At 44.4% G+C, this 21,803-nt stretch overlaps 1 protein-coding gene across 3 annotated transcripts in view; it reads right to left on the minus strand.

Moving 5' to 3' along the window:
• usp43b (ubiquitin specific peptidase 43b) overlaps positions 1-3,329 on the minus strand; it is a 69,290-nt gene extending 65,961 nt beyond the window's left edge. For all 3 annotated transcript variants that reach the window (XR_006376314.1, XM_044182400.1, XM_044182398.1), the window contains exon 1: positions 2,363-3,329. Coding sequence is in view for 2 of the 3 variants with exons in the window: in XM_044182400.1 (XP_044038335.1) it covers positions 2,363-2,989 (627 nt within the window). In the remaining variant the exon portion in view is untranslated. The remainder of the gene's footprint in view (positions 1-2,362) is intronic.
• Positions 3,330-21,803: the final 18,474 nt, after the last annotated feature.

The raw sequence follows: 21,803 nt of genomic DNA on the forward strand, positions 1-21,803 counted from the left end.
GTAGAAAACGCACAAGAACCGTCCAGATCAAAAGCACACATCTGCTCCCAGGTTGAAGAAACTCAACCCTTCAACTGCAACGTCAGAGACACATCTGTGAGAGCGGAAGCTCAGGACACACTGGCAATGTAAAATATCTCTAGTGAACATTTAGAAACGCTGCTTCCCTTCTTCCACCTCTCTTGTCCTACGAGCCAGGTGGTACTGGAATGTGGCAGAGCGCCAGGTATTCGGCAGGACTTTGTTGTTTTGTTTTTTCTCCTGACTGGGACTCTGCGACCAACCGACCCGTGGGGAGGCCACCGCTGATTCATTAACTCTGAAGAACGTTTGATCAAACGAGGATGAGTCTACATTTACAGAGGAGGTGTACACGAACAGCATTAATCATTTAAAATGAAAAGCGCAGCACAGTAGAAAAGCTAAAGAGATCCCTTTCAACACTTGCCCTTTTATAATTTCTTATCAAAATTCCTGTGATGTGAAGATGGGTACTATAGGTAGTCCTTTTAATCTGGTTGCTTTAGCTGAACCTTTCCAATGCCCTTCTGACAAAGCACCTGACTCTCAGAGGCCTGCAGCGACTGATAATCAACTTATAAAAATGATAGATTAATTGAGCATTTAAGTAAAGACAAATCCCTTCTGGAGGATTGTTTATAAGTGGCTTGTGCTGTCTGGAGTTCCCGCAACTGGGAGCTAATTTTGCCTCTCAGACACAAGCCTCGGAGCTATCTGATTATTTTATAATGCCTCCCTCCAGGCAGCTGTGGTATTACTCAACAGGCAATTTCAGGAGGCCTAAGCTGCATGAACTCTGGACCTCCTACGGTCACAAACCACAGCCAAGAGGCGCAGCAATGTGTGTTTGTGTGTGTGTGTGTGTGTGTGTGTGCTTTAACACAGGAAACATCTCATCACATACAAGGGGGAGTGTTTAGGGTCTTTTAATCTTGGCAAGATGTTTCCACGCTGTTCCTTCTGATTGTTGTCCCGAAAATATCTGATATCCGAGTCCCATGAGATAAGAGGGGAATGAAAGTGTGGAATTTTGGGAATTATTGGCATCGAGGATTCTGGTTGACAGGGGAGTGGAGTTTTTCAGAGAGCACAACAGATGGGAGAGCAAAAGAGAAAGAAAGAATCAATGTCAAGTTTGATTCGGTTCTGTAAGTTGACTGTCAACGCCGCATTTCGTATGCAGCAAGAACCTGACAACACTTCCTCATTACAATGTATTCAAGTGTGAGGACACATGAAAGTGTCTATACAGCAGGGGTCAAGATATTGCAGTAGCCATACTTATACCCTTTTCTAACAGAGTAATTAGCATTTCCAAGAATAGATCCATTGTGGAGTTTCTTTGTTCACTGCTCCATATCATCTACTTCTTGCCTTGAACTATGGCTCAGAGAAATCCAGAGCAGAGAGCTGCAGGCAGATAAAATACAGTTGCCCCCACCCCCCTATCTTATATGGGCAGAGTAGGAAAGCCTGAGGGTCTCCTGATAGGGCTCTGCCACAGTCCCTGATCCTCAGGGAAGGAAGATTCTTAAGTAGAAAGTGATACAGTAAATAATCTCCTTCCGGTGCCAACATAATGTGAATCCCAACAGCAACACATTTAAATAAACACTGCTGAGCAGTCACCTGTGCCTTACTTCGCTGGCCATGCTGTGAGAGGAAATAAAACGATATCTAGTTACAGCAACTAGGAAATGATTAACTTAAAGTCATCACTCATACACCTACTGCGGTTTGTTCATGAAAGGATGCCAGCGGTGTGAACCTTATTATTATTATTTTTTTTTTTATCACTAAAGTTTTTAGTGTAATATAGGGTCTCCTGGCGGAAAAAGTCCAGCCCTGCACTTGAGTCAGGCACCTGCTGACCCTTCGCCCTCAGGCTGCAGCCACACAGAGCAGCAGCCTCATTATCACCTGGCAGGAAAACACTGAAGTCACAGGGCAAAGCGCTGCGTGCTTGTTAGTGCATGTGGGAGAATGATTGCTATACTATTGGCAATTTTAGCAAATGATGTATGGCTTGTGACCCCCCCCCCCCCTTTTTTTCTTTTTGTCTGAACATTACATGCAGACTACTTCATAGTGGTGTTTATGGCATACTGTGCGCATAACATGTGATTATGTTTGGCTAAACACAAAGCTTCCTCTGCACTTAAGGTAAGGAACTAATGATGTAAGAGTATTTAGTTAATGATAACCACTGAAGCTGCAACACTGGCCTCACCTTTTTAACATTACCAGGCCCTTCTCTGTGCTATTAAGTATACTGAGCTCATATCCACCTGTAGACTGTGGGGTTTTTTTTTTTTTGGCTGATATGGTGTACTTTGGGTACCTTGAAGTCCACAGACAGCTGTGGGGTGTACTCCAGAGTCCACAGAGCCCTGACCAGGGATGCCAACTGCTCCGTGACTTCTCCCCTGGCAAGCCGCGTCTCATCACTTCTCACCAGCCCGTTTATTCTGGTTTGACTCAGGTCCAGCTTGTATCGCTCCAAACCCAGGTACTCTGCGAGCAGGTCGGTGTTGCTCAAACACTGGACGGCGGCGTTCATGAAACAGGTGTTCCCGTGGTTCTTCAGCCCCAGAACCCCTGGGATTTTGTCTCCGTATTGGTGAAGGAGTTTTTCTCTGCCGGTGCACAGAGAAGAAGACGTGCTCGAAGTGTTCTTCACCACGCGATCCCAAGCCACCTGTACATCCTCTTTGACGATTCCCGAGCTGGCGCTGAGGGTGCAAGGTGCGCCATTCCGAAATCCCCCATCGTCGTCCTCCGCGTCATGCACGTCAGCGTCTCCAAAGTGGGTGAAAGTGCCCAAAGTTTTGATGATTCTGTTCATAAAACTCCCCACAGACTTCAGCGATTTCTTTCGGAAAAGCTTCCCAGATTTCGGCTTCTTCTCTTTGCGCTTCTCCCCCTTCGATGTCGACATTTCCTCCTTGCCTCTGCTCTGCCTCTCCATGACGGCGCCTCTACTCCCCTGCGCGTCTATTCTGAGACTGATAACTGTGCAAATTCCGAGGCCGGTGTGTCACTTCTCCGCCAGTGTCCCCTGTCCGGATAGCAGAGGGGACACCATCGCGGAGCCAGGAGGCGCAACGGCACGCTGTTATTCCACCCTGCGCTGCTGACGGGGAACCTTCCTCATCCATCCCAGCACTTACTGAACGCGCTCATTATTACTGTGATCCCGCTGTCACGAGCAGCATCTCGTCGTGCCCGGCACAGCTCGAGCCGCTCCGCCGTCCAGCTGCAGCACTGAGCGCTTCCCCTCCCATCGCTCCCAACTTCGCCTGGGGAGAAAAAAAAAGGCTTGCGATTGTGGGACTGCCCCCCCCCCCCTCCCCCATCCACTTTCCAGCACACTGAGGACATAAGAGAGCAGTGTACGGCTTGGGTTCATGTGCTCAGCGCTGAAAACGAATCAGACACAGAAATGCTTTTCTTTTACTTTCCATCAGTAGTGTCAAATACTCCATACAAGTATAAGTCCTCCATTCAGAAATGGTATCAGCAGAATGTATTAAAGTATCACAAGTAACCGCAGGCTACTCAAAATGCAGTAAAATGGCCTCTATGATAATAAAATGACATATTATTATGACATTATTAGATTATTAATACTGATGCATCAAAGCATATCTAACATTTTGCTGTTGTAGCTTTAACTCCATTATATACAGTTAGGTAGTTCAGTCTAGTGGTTCCCAATTTCAGGGTTGGGCCCCTTTAAAGGGACACAAGATGAATCTGAGGGACTGTGAGATGATTAATGGAAGGAAGAATAACAGAAGTTCTGCAACACAGATGTAAATGTTTTGTGACCTTTCTCTAATATTTTTTTTTTGTGAAATATTGGATTACTTTTCCTGTGTAGGCTCAAAGATTTGTTTAAATGAAACCATATTTAGAGAAGTTTAGAGGGGAAGTACCTCAAAACTGTGCTTAGTACAATACAGTACCTGAATAACTGTACATGTACACGATGTTGACTCCTTCACTGCTTTCCACAGATCAGTAGGGTGAATGATATACTCACTAACTGTATCACAGACAAACTTTTAGGACATTTATTGGCCATTACCAAAAAGTTTGATGTTATAAGTTACTGCCATTTCATGTTAGAGCACCACATATCTTTGGTACCTGTACTATTAGAAGCTAAATACATATAAAGGGATGGATACTGTTACAATAATGTTTTTCATACAGTTCAACTGTGAATGTTTAGTTTGGTTTGGTCAAGTTTGTATTCGTACCACCAGTGGCAGAAGCTAGACATTTCAACCATTTATCCATTACTTTTAGCTTATTATTTAGGCTTGCTTGCTTTCTAACTAGTTTTCACACACTCTCAGTCGCAACCCGTGGTGTTCAGGTGTTACCACTGACTCAATATAAATATTGTATATTGTATAATTTTAGTGATGCAGAAGCTGTTGTACATGCTATTATCTCCTCACGCCTCGATTATTGTAACAGCCTGCTCACTTGTCTTAATCAAAAAACTTTGACACAACTGCACACTGTACAGAACTTTAACCAAGAAGCGCGACCGCATACCACCTGTTTCAGCCTCTTTACATTGGCTCCCTGTTGGTTTTAAGATTGATTTTAAGATCTTGTTGATTACTTTTAAGGCTCTCCATGGCCTGGCTCCAGACTATATTTTAGACCTTGTAATCCCTTATGAACCTTCACGTAGTTTGAGATCTTCGGGCAGGGGTCTCCTGTCTGTTCCTGAGTCCAGGATGGAAACTAAGGGGTACAGAGCTTTTGCTATCAGGGCCCCGAGGCTCTGGAACAACCTGCCCGAAGAAATTAGGTCGTCTGACTCAGTGTCTTCGTTTAGATCTCTTATCAAAACACATTTTTATCGGAAAGCAGATCCTGATTTTACCTGAACTGGCTGTTTATTTCATTGCTTTTGTGTATTTTATTTCTTTATATTTCATCATTCACTGTGGTATTTTATTTCTCTTGTTGTGAAGCACTTTGTACTTTGTTTCGATAAGTGCTCTATAAATAAATATCTTTCCACATACCCCTCTGGCAGCTGCAGAAGTACCCCCTGGGGTACAAGTACCCCTGGTTGGGAACCACTGGTCTAATGTACAGATTTCTGCCAAATCACAATCAAAAAGGTAAGAAGAGAGCATATCTGTGTGTGTGTGTGTGTGTGTGTGTGTGTGTGACCCCAGCAGCCTGCAGAGGAAATTAATTAGCCAATCCTTGGAAGGCATTTATCACAGGTTACAGTGTCCTGGATTATTACTATCGTTCCTGGGGCATGAAGTATAGGAGAGCCGCACTGCTTATCTCCTTTGCTCACTACATAGATATGTTTAATCACACAGGGCTGTCTTACTAACACTAAAAAACTGCAGATTTATTGCAGCAGCGAGCAAAAGCATTATGACTGACTCTCCTCCTCACTTCTTATGCAAGAGTGAGTCTGAGCCAAGTCTTTGCTCAGAAGGGGAGCCTCCTACTCTGCTTCCCTTCAGAGTGGTGCTGGTGATGGTATGGAGAACCTGTTGTTGTTGTTGGGAAGCAATAAGCTCACCAGCACGCTCAATTTCAAGAAAGAGGAAACTCGAGAATACTCATGACATACTTTAAGCCGAGAGAGAGAAACCGCCATGAGTGCAAACAGCAGAAGGGCCTGCGCTCAGAACGCTACAACTTGAATTTGAAGGCCTGTATACAAACAAGCAAAGCCTCGCCAAAGACCTCCTTTCCCAACATCATCTGCCTCCGAGAGGAGGAGGCAAATAATGATCGTCTGTCTTACACACCATGCACCCAACCTGTTCATGTGACCCAACACTGCAGACGCAAGTAAATCTAACTTCCATGAAATAGGGTTCACATTTCACCAATTGTGCCATTTGGGGACCAGCAAGTCCTACCTGCTTTAAGCCACCGTGACATCTAGAGAACCTGGGGGACTTCAATAGCCAATCCCCTGCACGTACATTCCTCCAGCAGAGGACAAAGACGATCTCACTCTGATACAATGACAATGACCCCGACCTCACTCTGCCAGGAGGAACTATGCAGCCATACTCCCCTGACATGTGTTGGGTCGACTCTTTGAATTGATCCTCTTTACCCGCTTAAATCCACATTTTTGATGACTTCTCAGCCACGTCAAACCCAAGCCACATAAATTTGCCTATGGTATTTTTCACAGTCATTGACAGGAGAAGGGAGATGTGATGAAACTACCAAAAAGCCATGGACTGGAGTACTTCCACCATTCGACTCCAAGGGACTAAACAAACCATTCAACTTCTGCAATAATTCTGCACCTCTGAGCTGCTGCCATTTATCATATACAGTAGCGCTGTGCATGTTTGAGAATTTATGGCTTAGCAATAATCATCTCTGGGTTCGGCAGTTGTCTCCTTCTTGTTTTGGCCTCCTCTTTCACTTATTATTTGATGTTATTATAGGAGCAATTTTGCATTTTCCTCACCAAAGTCAGGTACCCTTTTAATATTTCTCTTGCAAAGATGAGTTCTCCCATGGCTAACAGTAGCTGTCTCTATGTGGATCATATCTCATACAAAGCACAACCCTTGGAACATTAATAGGGTACCAACTAAAAGTTATGATAATATAAACAAAAGAGACAGCAAGGTGTATTTCTCTGCTGCAGCACACATAATTAGATCAGTGTTGCTGCGTTGTAGCCTAATAGTTAAGTCATGTTATGCCTATAAATGGAGAGGTAATTTGCCTGTGACGCTCTTCTCTCTGCAAAGAAGGAAATGTCAAACCCAAAGATGAAGTAGGCGACAGAGACCATCTGGTCGCCTGAGTCATATGTGCCGTCTGCTCTGGGAACAAACACTCTCTTAGCTAAAAGAACAATGCACTGTTGCTGTCACACTGCCCTGCTGTGGCTGCCTCGCTACAGTAAAAATATGACCAGAGGCAAGACCATACAGTACGCACATCACACAAGTTTTGTAGGTTTTGAGCATTTACATCTAAACTCACATGTACCACAGCACAATGAAAGTTTAGATGTTTCTTATGAGTTCTGTTCTGAGCACCTCTCTGTTTCTTTCACTAATAATGACCTGCTTTTCATCTGGAAGATGTCGCGGACAGTGCTTGTCAGTGTTACCCGGGACCACCTGACACCTCTCAAAATGCCTGCTGTACTGTACACAGGCAGACAGCGGGACGAAACAGCACGCCCCCAGGAGGAAATCAATACTGATGTTGTTGTTTTTTTTTACAGCGCTGACCAAATACGATGTTCTACAAAAGTTTCAGAAGGTTTAACAAGACGATCGCCTTCATCAGAACTAAACTGATTTAACTATTCCTGTGATGTGAATTAGTTTCAGCAGAAAAGAAACAGAAGGGGTTGAGTGGGCGAGTTCTGGCTTCCACCAGGTCCCAGATTATGCAGGCCCCATCTGAGCTGGCAATAACACATTCCTTGTCAATGCCTTTAATCTTAATGCATTTGGCAGAGGCCTTATGCTTTCTCATGGACTCCAGGAGCTTGTGAGTCCTGGGCAGGATCTCCCACACACTACCAAACACACACACACACACACACACACGCACCTGGATGGAGAATAGACAGCCATCGGCTTAACAGCACACATGAGGCAACTGACACAGCACTCCCTCCAGAGACTGCTGGAGCCCAAGCTACAGAGCTATTTCTATTCATGCCCTATTTCATCCACAACCAGTCCTACTTTCACTGTATCTGAACTGTTATCAGTTACAGCAGGAAACTAAACACACACATGCAGCAAGGAACCAAACCAGTGCACATTTAGCACAGCAGCAGAAATACATTTTATTCCTGTCTCACGGGCCTGTGGCCTAATCATGAATATTATTCTTATTCTTTTTTTTTTTTGGTTAAAATCCCCCCGGTGGGTTTATCTCTCCTCTCCTCCCTCATTATTCTCCTGCTATCTCAGGTGGCGGCAACAGCTGTCAATCCCAAACTGTGGGTTGTGTGAACAGGAAGCATCCTCCGTCCCGTTCCAGCAGTAAACAGGCACATTTTCCATCATTCTTGGTTGCAAAAAGACAGGTGCTGGCTGCTAATATGTACGTATGAATAGATGGAGATTGTTTTAAAGGAAGATGTTGTAATTATGTTTAAGGCAATACATGAGTCAGCATCAGCAGGCTGAATGAAGAAGTGAAGGATGAACTGCAAAAAGGCTGTCAGATTCAGAGGGTCATACTCTTAATAGAATGAAAGCTGCTGATTAATAATAATTAATAATTAATAATAAGGACTTGTAATTGTCAGCAGTGCCACTGCAAAACACCACAAAAAACTATAACATCAAATATTTAGCTCTATCGCATTTATAATTTAGGAACATTTGCTTTTATAGTTTAAAGAGTACACATGGGTTGACAATCGATTATAGATAGAAGACATATAGTACTACAGTACGTACACTGCAACTTCAAATGACTTGTGTTATGGCTCCCTCTACTGGTAAGTTTTGAATTTGACATGCCACTCTTTCCATTTTAGAGAAAGGAGCCAAATGAGTATTTAATAGATGATGGTGACACTGATGATGGCACTCACAACATGCCACCACTCACAGTGCCAGGAGCGTCACAGTACATGAGCATCTGTTACACATGACAGGCCACATTGTTCACAACACTGGTCTTGCTGGTTGAGACCATTTTTTCTCTTAAGTAGCCTACCTATGTGCAGGTGGAGATTTCTGCTGAATCAGTATGTCTACTCACTACCACCTGGTACTCTGACCATGCACCTGCTCCTGCAGTGGTGCTGTCTCTACAAAAAGACAATACACATTGTCGGTCGCACGCTGTAGCAACAACAAAATGCAAACTAATGTGTTCTATAAATTGATTTCACAAGAACAGCAATGTTATGACTTCGAGTTTTGGTTTTGAGGAAGTAAAGGTGCGAGGAAACACCAGCTACTAAATACCAGTGTGCCACACAATCACCACCCACTGCTCAGCATGCACAATACCAGGACCCTGAAACTGAAGCAGCTACATGGATTTCAGCCACCATTTATTTCATTGTTTTTATTGTGCTTTGTGTGTGCGTTAGTTTCTACTCTGGCAAGTTTTTTGAGCTGTGTTTTTTTTCATATTTGTTCATCTACTCATCATATTATTGTTGTTATTGTCTGTCTGTCATCAGGCCCTGTCCCCAGACGGCCCAACCCAACCCCAAGCCCTCCTGTGGACTCCCCCTGCATCGCTGTGTGAGATTCTGCTACAGATGCTGAATTGATTTCCACAAACTGCAGGCATGAGCCACCGTTTAACATTCACCAGTGGTTGAAAGTAACTAAGTACATTTACTCAAGTACTGTACTTAAGTACAATTTTGAGGTACTTGTACTTATTATTTTATTAATAGTATTTCAGTTTTATACTACTCCACTAATCTCACATACTTCCTACTCCACTACATTTATTTAATAACTTTAGCTACTTAGCAGATTCATATATTACTAATACAAAATATAGTCAACAAATAAATGATGATGTATTATTATACATAAAGATAAAACTTTATTGATCCTCAGGGGGAAATTCACAAGCTACCCAGCAGTATATAAAGTAATTAAAATGAGCTCCACCTTTACCAGCTGCAACATTAAAGTGATGAACACGGTAATGCATCAATAACTATAATCCAATAATATAATATACAGTACATTATTCTGAAATGGGCCATTCTGCATAATGAGTACTTTTGCTTTCATGCTAGTGTGTTTGTACTTTTACTTAAGTAAAGTTTTGAATGCAGGACTTTTACTTGTAACACTGTGGTATTAGTACTTCAGTAAAGGATCGGAGTACTTCTTCCACCGCTGAATACTCTGTTACAAGTCCTGCATCCAATATTTCAGTCAATATATGAGCATCAAAACATACTTAAAGTGTCAAAAGTAAAAGTAGTCATTTTGCAGAATGGCCCATTTCAGAATTCATTTGTCAGCATCACTTTACCCATGCAGACACACACGTCAACAGCTGCTGTGTGAATGTGCGTGTGTGTGTGTGTGTGTGTGTGAGATATCCTGCTCTGGTGCATGCTCACAGGCTGTGTATATTTTTCTTTGTAGTGCTACTTTATATTTATTTTTTACACCAGCATTTCATTACTTTATTGCTATTATGAACAATCGCTGACTTGATAAATTAAATCTTTTTCTTTTTTTTTTACCAGTAGATGTCCTCATAGGACCAGCCAGGATTTAATAGAGCCATTCTCATTTAATCACAGGTCATCCACAGTGTTGGGGAAACGCACTTTACACCTGACCTTGGAACTGCATTGTATTACTCCCTGCATTTAAAATACAAAATGAAAACGCAGATCTGACTGATATCACAAGGTTAAACTTTGTTTCATTTTAGTTTTTGCATGTGCTTGAGCTCATTTTAGCAGTCCATCAGTCTGTGACTCCATGGCTGAAAGTGAGAGTCACCAGTGAATTTGACTTACAGTACACACATGACTTACAGCGCAGGACAGATCTGACCTTTTGACCTTTAGAAGGGACACTTGAAGAGCTGTTCAATGGCCGCCCTCTGTCACCACTGGACTTCCAACTGAGTGCCAGCTTGGTAACAAGTACAGTGAGTGACATCAGCCTCACCCACCACAGAAGGTTTCTTGGCCTGGCACCTCATTCAAGTGCCAGTTCTGATGAAATGCCTCCCCCACTCCATTACTGGAGCAAGGATGAGCAGCCGAAGGTGCTCATAGAGAGGCTGTTTCCTCTGTGCCAGACACTCGATGCAGGACCAGCAGTCACAGGTGCGCCTCTGGTCAGAGTGCTACAAGGGGACCTGTACAAACATAGCAGGTTGATTGGTCTCCTTTCCTTGGACACCCTTTGCCAAGACCTTGTAACCAGGAGCTGCTTTCCAGCGCCAAACACTTTTGTCAGGGCTCGAATCCTGGTTGAAAGAGCTGGCAAAGATGTCCAGGAATGTCTGTTGCAGGGCTTCATTGAGGAGAAGATATTGTTTTTTCCTGCAGTGAAGTTCCGTGACTGCAGGAGGACCAAGAAGGTGTGGTGGAACTGCAAAGACTTTGTACAGGTCCACCTAGCAGACCAAAAACCATCTCCTCTGTCCAGAATTGCAGCCATTTCAGGGCGGTCACTGTGTCGGCATGATGATGAATGGCGACACATGTGGATTTCAACCATTTCACGGAGCTCTTGCAGGAGATGAGCCCAGTGATGTCCCAGTCCCAGCTGCAGAATCCAATCAAGCTGGATGACTGCACTGCACTGCTGAATGAGGATTGGTCATAGGAGTGTGAGAAACTCTCTAGGATCAACATCAATGTCCGGATTCTTCTGATCAGGCAGAGGTGGGCTCACTAGATGACCAAAACACAAAGCTGCAATAGTGGAAACCACTATTTCCATGATTGTATTATGGTGTTGTGACCTTGGTGTCAGTATTCTAGTACTCTAATGTGTACAGCACCACCCCCAAAGTCATAGTCTTTTTGGTGTGTAGAAGACCGCTTGCCAGTCCAGATTGACCTGGACCTCTGCCTGCCTCAGCTCAATGTGGCCATCTGCTAGGTGCTTGTCTAGTCTTGAGCTTTTATATGCACAGCCCAAGACTGGAGAGGGCTCAAAGGGGATGTTTACTGACTGACTGCGATCTGTGCAAGTGGTTCGGCAAGGCTGAATACATCTTAAAACAAACAGGGCAGTAGCTCATTGTCTGAAAGAAGAAGCGTTAGTTGATTCAAAAACACAGGCAATAAGCTTCAGTAAATATAACAGTGGCTGAAAAATCAGGAAAATGTAAAAAAAAAAAAAACGCTCTCACAGTTCAAACTGGCACGGAAATGATCAAATTATTTGTACGAAACATTTCAAGCTTGTATACCACTTCATTTTACTACCTGCACTCACACATTCATGTCTCAAAATACAATTTCCATGCAAAGAACGGGAGGAAAAGAGGTGCACTGTGTTCAAATGACGTTGAAGGAAAAGCTGCCTGGGGAGTAGAGTTTCTCAATCACTTGTGATTGGCCTATCGATGAGTATGCAAATGAGTGTGATGTCGAAATTAAGTTGACCTGTTTTTATTGGTCCGTGAATGGAGCAGGGAGGGGAGAATTGTATACAATTTAATGTATATTAAACTTTATATTTTAATTTCAAAATGGTATGTCAATACAAAGTCTTTTCTTGGGGTTTTGACAGTTGGGAAATCTAGCCAGCCCATTCAAAGGTATCATGAGGAATGGAATGGCTGGAATAGTGTTGTGTGGCTCGGTCCGAGCCACTTTGTTTCCCATTTACAGAGCCAAGGCTGTGTACAAACGCCAGATTTTTATTCAGCGCACACACAGAACGGACAGCTAGCGGACCGTGAGGAGATATTTGCTGAATTTGACAAAAGGACGTATATTGGATTGGCATTGCATACCCCACCTATTATTCAATTAATTACGATGATAAGATAATAATAACATAACACAATCGTAACACTATCATAAAGTGTGAGCGTCAGCTGGTGCTCACTCATTCAGTCAATGTCAAATAGCGTAGCACAAGTTTTTGTAGCTTAGCATAGTTACCCATATGCTGTCGCAACTTCGGCTGACTATTCGAACATTAACTAGCTAACGTTAGCAGTGGCTAAGCAGTGAGTGACCTATATATATATATATATATATATATCAATAGTCCATATATCATAATATTATTATTAAGGTATCCCTTGATAAAGATGCACAATAAGGCTTTTTAATAGGTTACACCTGTATCTCCACTGTGCTAAAATGTATGCCTGCTTATGTATTAGCTTAGTCCAGTGAAAAAATTGTTTTAATTTCCAAGAACAGGCAACAAAGTTGTCCAATGTTTATTTTCAAGTATGTAGTAACTCTTATGATGTATATGGTATGGATTACTGTAATTACTATCTGTGGGGTATACTTAAATTTTATTAAAGAATTTGAAACGCTACTTTGACTTCTAGCAGAGCTTTTTCGTTGTACTTCTACTTGAGTATGGGTGTTGTGTCCTCCACAGCCACCTCTGATCATCAGGGAGTCAGTCAAGAGCGAGTGAGTACACTTGTCCACACTTACTACTCAGCTTTGTAGTGGTTTAGGGGAATAGTACAGTACGCATATTTAAAAGGGACCACAAGGATGGTGTAACCTACTGGTGGGTGGTGTTCAACCGATTGTGGGGGCTGATCTGGGCCAAAAATGCCAGGGCCACTTTTTTGTCCCAGTCCAGCCCTGTAGGTGAGCACCCCGCAAAGTCACTTCTTAAGTGGAAGGAAGACCCAGGAGTACAAATCCTCCTTGCCTTGGACCATGTAAACAAGAATAAGCAGATTTCTTTCACTTAAACCACTCGAATGGTTCCCCCCTGATGAAAAGCTGACAGCTGCGTTCTTTAGGGATTTTAGCATCTATCTAATCTTCATATCAATACATCAAATGGGAGACCACTGTGTTTAAAACAGCCAAAAAGATGTATTATTTCAACAAACACACACCACACAAACTTCATATATGGAACATAATCGATTAACATGATTAATATTAAATCTGTGTTGAACTATTTACTACTAAACTATTTACAAATTTAAACACCAATAATATTTGGAACATATAAAAGCAATACACAACAAGAAAATGTTTGCAAAGAAACTAGTAAACCAAGGCAAAAACTAGCAAATACTTTTCTTAAAAATATATCAACATATGAACTTAGAAAATATGAAAAATATAGAAAATATAAATATTAAACACAACAATCAAAAACTATTTACAAAATGTTTGAGGATGTGTCAGACCTGGGTGAGTCAGCTAGTCAGAGATAAGTTTCCACTTGGACTGAACCATGTTGAACTGTCCAGGAATGATCTTATCTGTGATGGACATATGCACATATTCATGAAATAGACTGGGTTTGGAATGCACTTCCAATTTCAAGCATCCTTATTGATACAATAACAACACAAGTAATGGAGGCTCAAAAAATTAGCCCTTTGAAGAGTCAAGAAATGAATATGAAGCTGAAAAGTCCATTGTGCATGAGGTGGTGTTTCAGTGAATAAAATGGTACATACCCTAAATACTTCTAGATTTTTTCCCCCTTTTCTGTCAGACCCCGTTTGTGGAGGGGGCTCGTCTTCAGCCTTTGCATGCAAACCACCATCCTCCTTGACAATTTTGCCATTTGGCCCACCTTTGTGCCTGGCTTAAGACGGGGCTTGTCCTCAGAAATGTCACTGCAGCTCAGTGTAAGGTCAAGGAACCTGTCTGTCCCTCCCAGGGGACACTCCTCCTCGCTATTAGCTAGCTAACAAGCAGACAAGCAAAGCAGATAACAATAAATAAAATATATATATTCAGACAAGAGATACAAACAAAGAAGACATTTCCTGAAAGGTTGGGACCTGGGGGACAACATGTCAAAATCACAGCTCTGGGACATACACATCCAAATATACAGGCTTTTGAATGCACTTCCAGATTCGGTAACCTCAGACACCTTCGTTTTGGAAGCTGGCCAAAATGGGAATGAAGAATGTCATAGAACAAAGACGAAGACACTTCCTAAAAGGTCGTCACCTGGGGAACAACACGTGTTAAAATCCCAGAGAGGCATGAGACAAGAATATTTCTTTTCAAAGAGCATAAGTACTGCTACTACTATTACTTACCTGTCTACCCCAGTATTATATTTTATACTTTATTTCATATCCTATTTTATATTGTATTGTTGCACTATTTTATGTCTGGCTGCATTATTTGTATTTGATTATTCTTAGATTTTGTTTTGTTTCACTTGGGTGATTCTCCTTACATATTTCTTATTATTGATACATGTAAGAGCACTGTTGGAGGGAGCCTGAGACGTAAGCTTTTCGCTGCCAACGACTGCTTCACTTAATTGCTGTGTATATAATAATAAACATCTTGAATCTTGCTCAAAAAGCACATTAATAAAACGTTTAAATGTTGGTTAAACAGCACAAATGTGTTTTAAAAAGGGCATGAATATGGACTTAAAAGCATAAACGCTCTCCACTGGGTGCCTCCTGCGAACAATGCATGGTCAGATTTGGAGCAGCATTTTCCTCTAGAAGTTTGTGGCAGGAGGAGATGTGAAAACAGCGGGGACTGGCTCCATCTAGCAGCGTGAAGAATACATTGCAGCCATGCCTCAGGCACATTTTCATGATGGATGCAAATTAAGAGATTTTCTATTCACAAAATAGCTAATTAAAGGGTTGCACAATAAATATATTAGTGTTTAAAACTACAAAATATGTGTTGAAAAAGAACATATATTAAAGAGCATATGTATAGCTTAAAAGGCATAAACATATGAATAAAAACTAGATATTTGTGAATATATTTATGGATTATTTAAAATCAAGGCCAGTTACGTCGCCCGGATTGGCGCTACCGGGGCCCCACCCTGGAGCCAGGCCTGGGGTGGGTGCCCGACGGCGAGCGCCTGGTGGCCGGCCTTTCCCCACGGGGCCCGGCCGGGCACAGCCCGAAGGAGCGACGTGGGGCCGTCCTCCCGTGGACCCACCACCCGCAGGAGGATCCGTAAGGGGCCGGTGCAGAGAGATCTGGGCGGCAGTCGAAGGCAGGGGCCGGCGACCAGATCTCCGGACACAGAAACTGGCTCTAGGGACATGGAATGTCACTTCGCTGGGGGAAGGAGCCTGAGCTTGTGCGGGAGGTTGAGCGTTACCGGCTAGATATAGTCGGCCTCGCCTCCACGCACAGCCTGGGCTCTGGAACCCGTCTCCTCGAGAGGGGCTGGACGCTCCATTTCTCTGGCGTTGCCGGGCGGGGAGAGGCGGCGGGCTGGTGTGGGCCTGCTCATAGCCCCACAGCTCAGCCGTCACGTGTTGGAGTTTACCCCAGTGAGCGAGAGGGTCGCGTCCCTCCGCCTCCGGGTGGGGACAGGTCTCTCACTGTTGTGGCGGCCTCACGGGCCGAACAGCAGTGCAGAGTACCAGGCCTTCTTGGAGTCCCTGGGAGGGGTACTAGACAGTGCACCACCCGGGGACTCCGTTGTTCTACTGGGGACTTCAACGCCCACGTGGGCAGCGACAGTGACACCTGGAGAGGGGTAATCGGAAGGAGCGGCCCCTGATCTGAACCCGAGCGGTGTTCAGTTGTTGGACTTCTGTGCTAGTTACAGTTTGTCCATAACTAACACCATGTTCAAGCACAAGGGTGTCCATCAGTGCACGTGGCACCAGGACACCTAGGGCGGAGGTCGATGATCGACTTTGTTGTCGTATCATCTGACCTCGGCCGCGTGTCTTGGACACTCGGGTGAAGAGAGGGGCGGAGCTGTCAACCGATCACCACCTGGTGGTGAGTTGGATCCGCTGGCGGGGAGGAAGCCGGACAGACTTGGCAGGCCCAAGCGTATCGTGAGGGTCTGCTGGGAGCGTCTGGCGGAGCCCTCTGTCAGCAGGGTCTACAACTCACACCTCCGGGAGAGCTTCTCCCAGATCCCGGGGAGGTTGGGGACATTGAGTCCGAGTGGACCATGTTTTCCACCTCCATTGTCGATCTGGCGGCTCGTAGCTGTGGTCGCAAGGTTTCTGGTGCCTGTCGCGGCGGCAATCCCCGAACACGGTGGTGGGCGCCGGAAGTAAGGGATGCCGTCAGGCTGAAGAAGGAGTCCTATCGGGCCTTGTTGGCTCGTGGGACTCCCGAGGCAGCTGACAGGTACCGGCAGGCTAAGCGTGCTGCAGCCCGTGCGGTCACAGAGGCAAAAACTCAGGACTGGGAGAGGTTCGGAGAGGCCATGGAGGAGGACTATCGGTCGGCCTCAAAGAAATTCTGGCAAACCGTCCGGACGGCTCAGGAGGGGAAGCAGTGCTTCACCAACACCTTGTACGGTGCGGGTGGAGAGCTGTTGACCTCGACTGGGGATGTTGTCGGACGGTGGAAGGAATACTTTGAGGATCTCCTCAATCCCGCTGTCACGTCTTCCGAAGAGGAAGCGGAGGCTGGGGACCGGAGGCCGACTCATCCATCACCCTGGCCGAAGTCACTGAGGTTGTTGGCAAGCTCCTTGGTGGCAAGGCTTCGGGGTGGATGAGATCCGTCCTGAGTATCTTAAGTCTCTGGATGTTGTGGGACTGTCTTGGCTGACACGTCTCTGCAACATCGCGTGGCGGTCTGGGACAGTGCCTCTGGACTGGCAGACCGGGGTGGTGGTCCCTCTGTATAAGAAGGGGACCGGAGGGTGTGTTCCAATCACAGAGGGATCACACTTCTCAGCCTCCCGGTAAGGTCTATTCCAGGGTACTGGAGAGGAGAATTCGTCCGATAGTCGAACCTCGGATTCAGGAGGAGCAGAGTGGTTTTCGTCCCGGTCGTGGAACACTGGACCAGCTCTATACTCTCCATCGGGTGCTCGAGGGTTCATGGGAGTTTGCCCAACCAGTCCACATGTGCTTTGTGGATCTGGAGAAGGCATTCGACCGTGTGCCCCGGGCGCCTTGTGGGGAGTGCTCTGGGAGTATGGGGTCCGGGGCCCTTTGCTAAGGGCTGTCCGGTCCCTGTATAACGGAGCAGGAGCTGTGTTCGCATTGCCGGCAGTAAGTCAGACCTGTTCCCGGTGCATGTTGGACTCCGCCAGGGCTGCCCTTTGTCACCGGTTCTGTTCATAATTTATATGGACAGAATTTCTAGGCGCAGTCAGGGGCCGGAGGGTGTCGGTTTGGGAACCACAGGATCTCATCTCTGCTGTTTGCAGATGATGTCGTTCTGATGGCTTCTTCAAACCAGGACCTGCAGCATGCACTGGGACGGTTTGCAGCCGAGTGTGAAGCAGCTGGGATGAGAATCAGCTCTTCCAAATCTGAGGCCATGGTTCTTGACCGGAAAAAGGTGGTTTGCTCTCTTCGCGTGGGTGGGGAGTCCTTGCCCCAAGTGGAGGAGTTTAAGTATCTCGGGGTCTTGTTCACGAGTGAGGGACGGATGGAGCGTGAGATTGACAGGCGGATCGGTGCAGCGTCTGCAGTGATGCGGGCGCTGTATCGGACCGTTGTGGTAAAGAAGGAGCTGAGTCGAAAGACAAAGCTCTCGATTTATCGGTCAATCTACGCTCCTGCCCTCACCTATGGTCATGAGCTTTGGGTAGTGACCGAAAGGACAAGATCGCGGATACAAGCGGCCGAAATGGGCTTCCTCCGCCGAGTGGCTGGGCGCTCCCTTAGAGATAGGGTGAGGAGCTCAGTCACACGGGGGGAGCTTGGAGTAGAGCCGCTGCTCCTCCACGTCGAGAGGAGCCAGCTGAGGTGGCTAGGGCATCTGATCCGGATGCCTCCTGGACGCCTCCCTCGGGAGGTGTTCTGGGCATGTCCCACCGGGAGGCGGCCCCGGGGAAGACCCAGGACACGCTGGAGGGACTATGTCTCTCGGCTGGCCTGGGAACGCCTCGGGATCCCCCCGGAGGAGCTGGAGGAAGTGTCTGGGGCGAAGGAAGTCTGGGAGTCCCTGCTTAGACTGCTGCCCCCGCGACCCGGCCCCGGATAAGCGGAAGAAGATGGATGGATGGATGGATATTTGTGAAAGTGATTGAGATCTTTAATAAATGTCACTGGCTGCAGTTAGTAATCACATCGAACACACAAGAAGACGCTTCAAGGTTTCTTGTACTTTTTAGAAGGCTGTACAGGTTTACACTTGGGTTGTATGTGATTTCTAGAATAACTAAAATACCACTATAATTAACAATTGTAAGACTCACACAACTACACCAAATTCTCACACTAAGAAATAAACAATAAACCGGAAATACATGTTAATTCCACGTTACAATGAGCGCTAGTATGGTTCAAGTTACAGGTTAATTAACCTCCTACTGGCACTGTCTGCTAAGCCACATGTTGTCATCTAGTCTAGCAAGTCAAATTACACGATTAAAACACTTACTCGTCCTCTATTTACAAGGAGAGGCACAAATATAAAGCATACTTACATATCAACTGATGCACATAACCTCCTATACAGCCAGCAAGACAACTTTTATCCCAAACATACCCATCAAACTCACTGGAGTGAACTAGCAACAAACTAAACGAGCCAACATACATGCTGTGCAATGAAACTGAGGGGGGCTGCTGTGCCTGAACTCTATGTGAACTGCAAGCCTTCTTAACAATATTCATTAAAAAAAGCACAAATATGGTTGGGACTGGCTGTAAGTGTAGCGATGGCTGCAAATTAAGACATTTTCTACTCATAAAATAGCTAATTAAGGTTGCACAATAAATATATTAGTGTTTGAAACTACAAACACGTGTTGAAAAGAATAAATGGATCTTTAAAGAGCATGATGAGCGACGGCTCCATCATGTTGCGTCAAAGCAGGGTTTGCCACTTTCCATACAGAGCAGTAAAGCAGCAGTTTGTGCCCTGTAATTCAGTGTTTACCCTTTAAAACTGGGTCAAAGGCACAGTCCGTGATCCAGTGACTTACGTCTGACGCAAAAATCTTAATTTAATTTCTCTGTTATGTTGGTGTTGTGGTAATATTCCTCAGAGGACCTCCTTCAAGATCCTAAATTGACTTTTCCAACAGTGCAGTGACCCTTTCAACATTCAGTTAAATCAACACTGAAGTGGCTTCAGAACAAGACCGTAGGAGTCACAGAGCAACACAAGCCTGTTTTGAATTCCATAAAAGATTTATTGGATGATGATGATAGTTGCTATGATGCTCCCTATCCAACTTGGCTGAATGTGAGCTAATGTCAAGAATGCAGCCGGGACAATTCAAACTCTTCTCGGAAAAATATAAATCACCATGGGTGCTTCCACAAAGCGCTGACTGCAATTTCACTTTGTTGCATAATACATTATTTACAAAACATCAAGCTCGCATGCAGTAATTATGTATGCACTTGGAGTGTATTGCACCAAAACGCTTTATAAAAAGCTGCATTTTACCAAAGTAATTTTTCAAGACTTCACCTGACACTTCATCCCCAGAATAATGAGCCTCTTGCAAACCAGGAGACACAACTGTCAGCCTGATGTACACAGACAATATAAAGAAGCAATATGTATTGTATTGTATTACTCAGTAACAAGAAAGCCATTAAGCTGCACTGGCGATTTGCAGTGTCATGTTTTCCAGCCTCAGTGCTTTGGCCGTTGAGCCAGATTCCTGAGCTGGTGATAAGATTCACTGCTGTCCTGACTTCCTGAATGTATATAAAATGATCCTTCCTGTCTAGTTCATCAGATACAGTCTCAGAGGCTGATGCAGTGCGAATCACTCAGACAGCATCATGTCGTAGCAGCCTCTGAGGCTAGTTTTCAACTGTCAAAGCAGCTGGGAAGAAGGATACAGTTTGAAACACCAAGTGTAAAACAGCATATTAGATAGATTAAACTGACGAGATTAAAGGATACTTCAGTGATTTATGGCATACTAATATGAGCAATGACTTTTGACTTCCAGGAGTCTGCTTCACCTCAAAAACAGTGCTTTCATTTATAATACAAAGTATCTTCCTTTTGAAAAGCAAGGGTTCGCGAAACAAAGAATAGGAAGAGGGCAGGAAAAACATTTCTTTTATCTGAACTCTAAAGTCTTCAAATTAAAGAGGGGGAAAACCCCTTTTGGCTAACCTGGTCATAATACCATTATGTAACATTGCTTTGTTTTAAGGGGTTTTAAGGGTGTGGTAAAGCTATGGGTTGGGGAAAAACTTAGAAGCACCAGTACCGTTGGTCAGAGGTTGTAATGATTAAAAATGATCTAAGCTGTCAGCAGCGGCGTGTCTGTTCTTCCAGCGACAATAGCTCGTCAGCACCTGTTATCAATTAGCCTAATTTCATTCACCTGTCTCACATGGAAACGATGTCGCCATTAGAGGAAGGATATATTTGCCTAAAACCTCTTTGCCATTAAGTACAATAAGCCTTTTTCACGGAAGACATTTCGAAATGTCACAGTAGGAAAAGCACACGTGTAAATAATGAAAATAATTATGTCTGAATTATATTTAGCTGCTTCGGTTTCAGGGAACATGCCAGCTCCAGACTGTGCCTCGCTTGTATTAGCATCATGCTAATATACAAAAGGCACTGTCATGGCTTACTGGGACACTGGACTCCTTAATGTTATTAGTAACGGGCATGCTGGGATATACAGTCCACACCACAGCTCCACGCCTCCTGGTAGAGGATATGAAGTAAAGCTAAATAAAATGGGTGATTTAATATACTGTATTTTGTAATGTATCTAGAATTTTGTAAAATGATTTATTGTATGTAGGCATTCAATGGAAATTCACCCAAGTGTCCAAAATTTACAGTATTTTGTATATGCATGTGCTTGTTGGGCAAGGGCATATAAAAATGTATTTATCTAAATCTGTACAAGTACCAATACTTTTTCTGAACAATTATAGTTCATTTTGACTCATAAATGTGTAAAAAAAAATCAATAAATTAAATGTATAGATTTTCAGATTTTTGTTTGCAGGATGGCGTTGGATTGCCCTCCACTTTAAACAGGCCTAGAAGATTCCATAGACATTTTAGACTGAGAAGTGATGAGGGGAGGAAAGTCCCACAGTGTCGGGACATTAATGCATAATCAGTCACAGTTTTCTGAAACTGGTGTGTCAACACTTCCAGGTACTTCACTGATTACTGAACTCTTTCCATCACTGGCCGCCTCAGCTCTCTGTAACCTAGTTCAAGACTGAGG

The sequence above is a fragment of the Siniperca chuatsi genome, linkage group LG21 (genome assembly GCF_020085105.1).
Source record: "Siniperca chuatsi isolate FFG_IHB_CAS linkage group LG21, ASM2008510v1, whole genome shotgun sequence".
In the NCBI taxonomy this organism is placed as follows: Eukaryota; Metazoa; Chordata; class Actinopteri; order Centrarchiformes; family Sinipercidae; genus Siniperca; species Siniperca chuatsi.